At 69.7% G+C, this 218-nt stretch overlaps 1 protein-coding gene across 1 annotated transcript in view; it reads left to right on the forward strand.

Annotated features, from left to right (window-relative positions):
* Positions 1-2: 2 nt before the first annotated feature.
* KCTD12 (potassium channel tetramerization domain containing 12) overlaps positions 3-218 on the forward strand; it is a gene marked incomplete at its 5' end in the record, with an annotated part of 1,912 nt that continues 1,696 nt past the window's right edge. Inside the window, one exon of the mRNA XM_027769569.1 lies at positions 3-218. This exon is cut by the window's right edge and continues 1,696 nt beyond it. Within this exon, the coding sequence (XP_027625370.1) occupies positions 3-218 (216 nt within the window).

The raw sequence follows: 218 nt of genomic DNA on the forward strand, positions 1-218 counted from the left end.
CCCCGCTGCCCGGGCGCGTGTTCCCGCGGCGGCAGCCGCAGGAGCTGGCCCGGGACAGCAAAGGCCGCTTCTTTCTGGACCGGGACGGCTTCCTCTTCCGCTACATCCTGGATTACCTGCGAGACTTGCAGCTCTTGCTGCCCGACTACTTCCCCGAGCGCAGCCGGTTGCAGCGCGAGGCCGAGTACTTCGAGCTGCCGGAGCTCGTGCGCCGCCGC

The sequence above is a fragment of the Tupaia chinensis genome, unplaced genomic scaffold, assembly GCF_000334495.1.
Source record: "Tupaia chinensis unplaced genomic scaffold, TupChi_1.0 Scaffold000013_1, whole genome shotgun sequence".
NCBI classification, from domain to species: domain Eukaryota; kingdom Metazoa; phylum Chordata; class Mammalia; order Scandentia; family Tupaiidae; genus Tupaia; species Tupaia belangeri.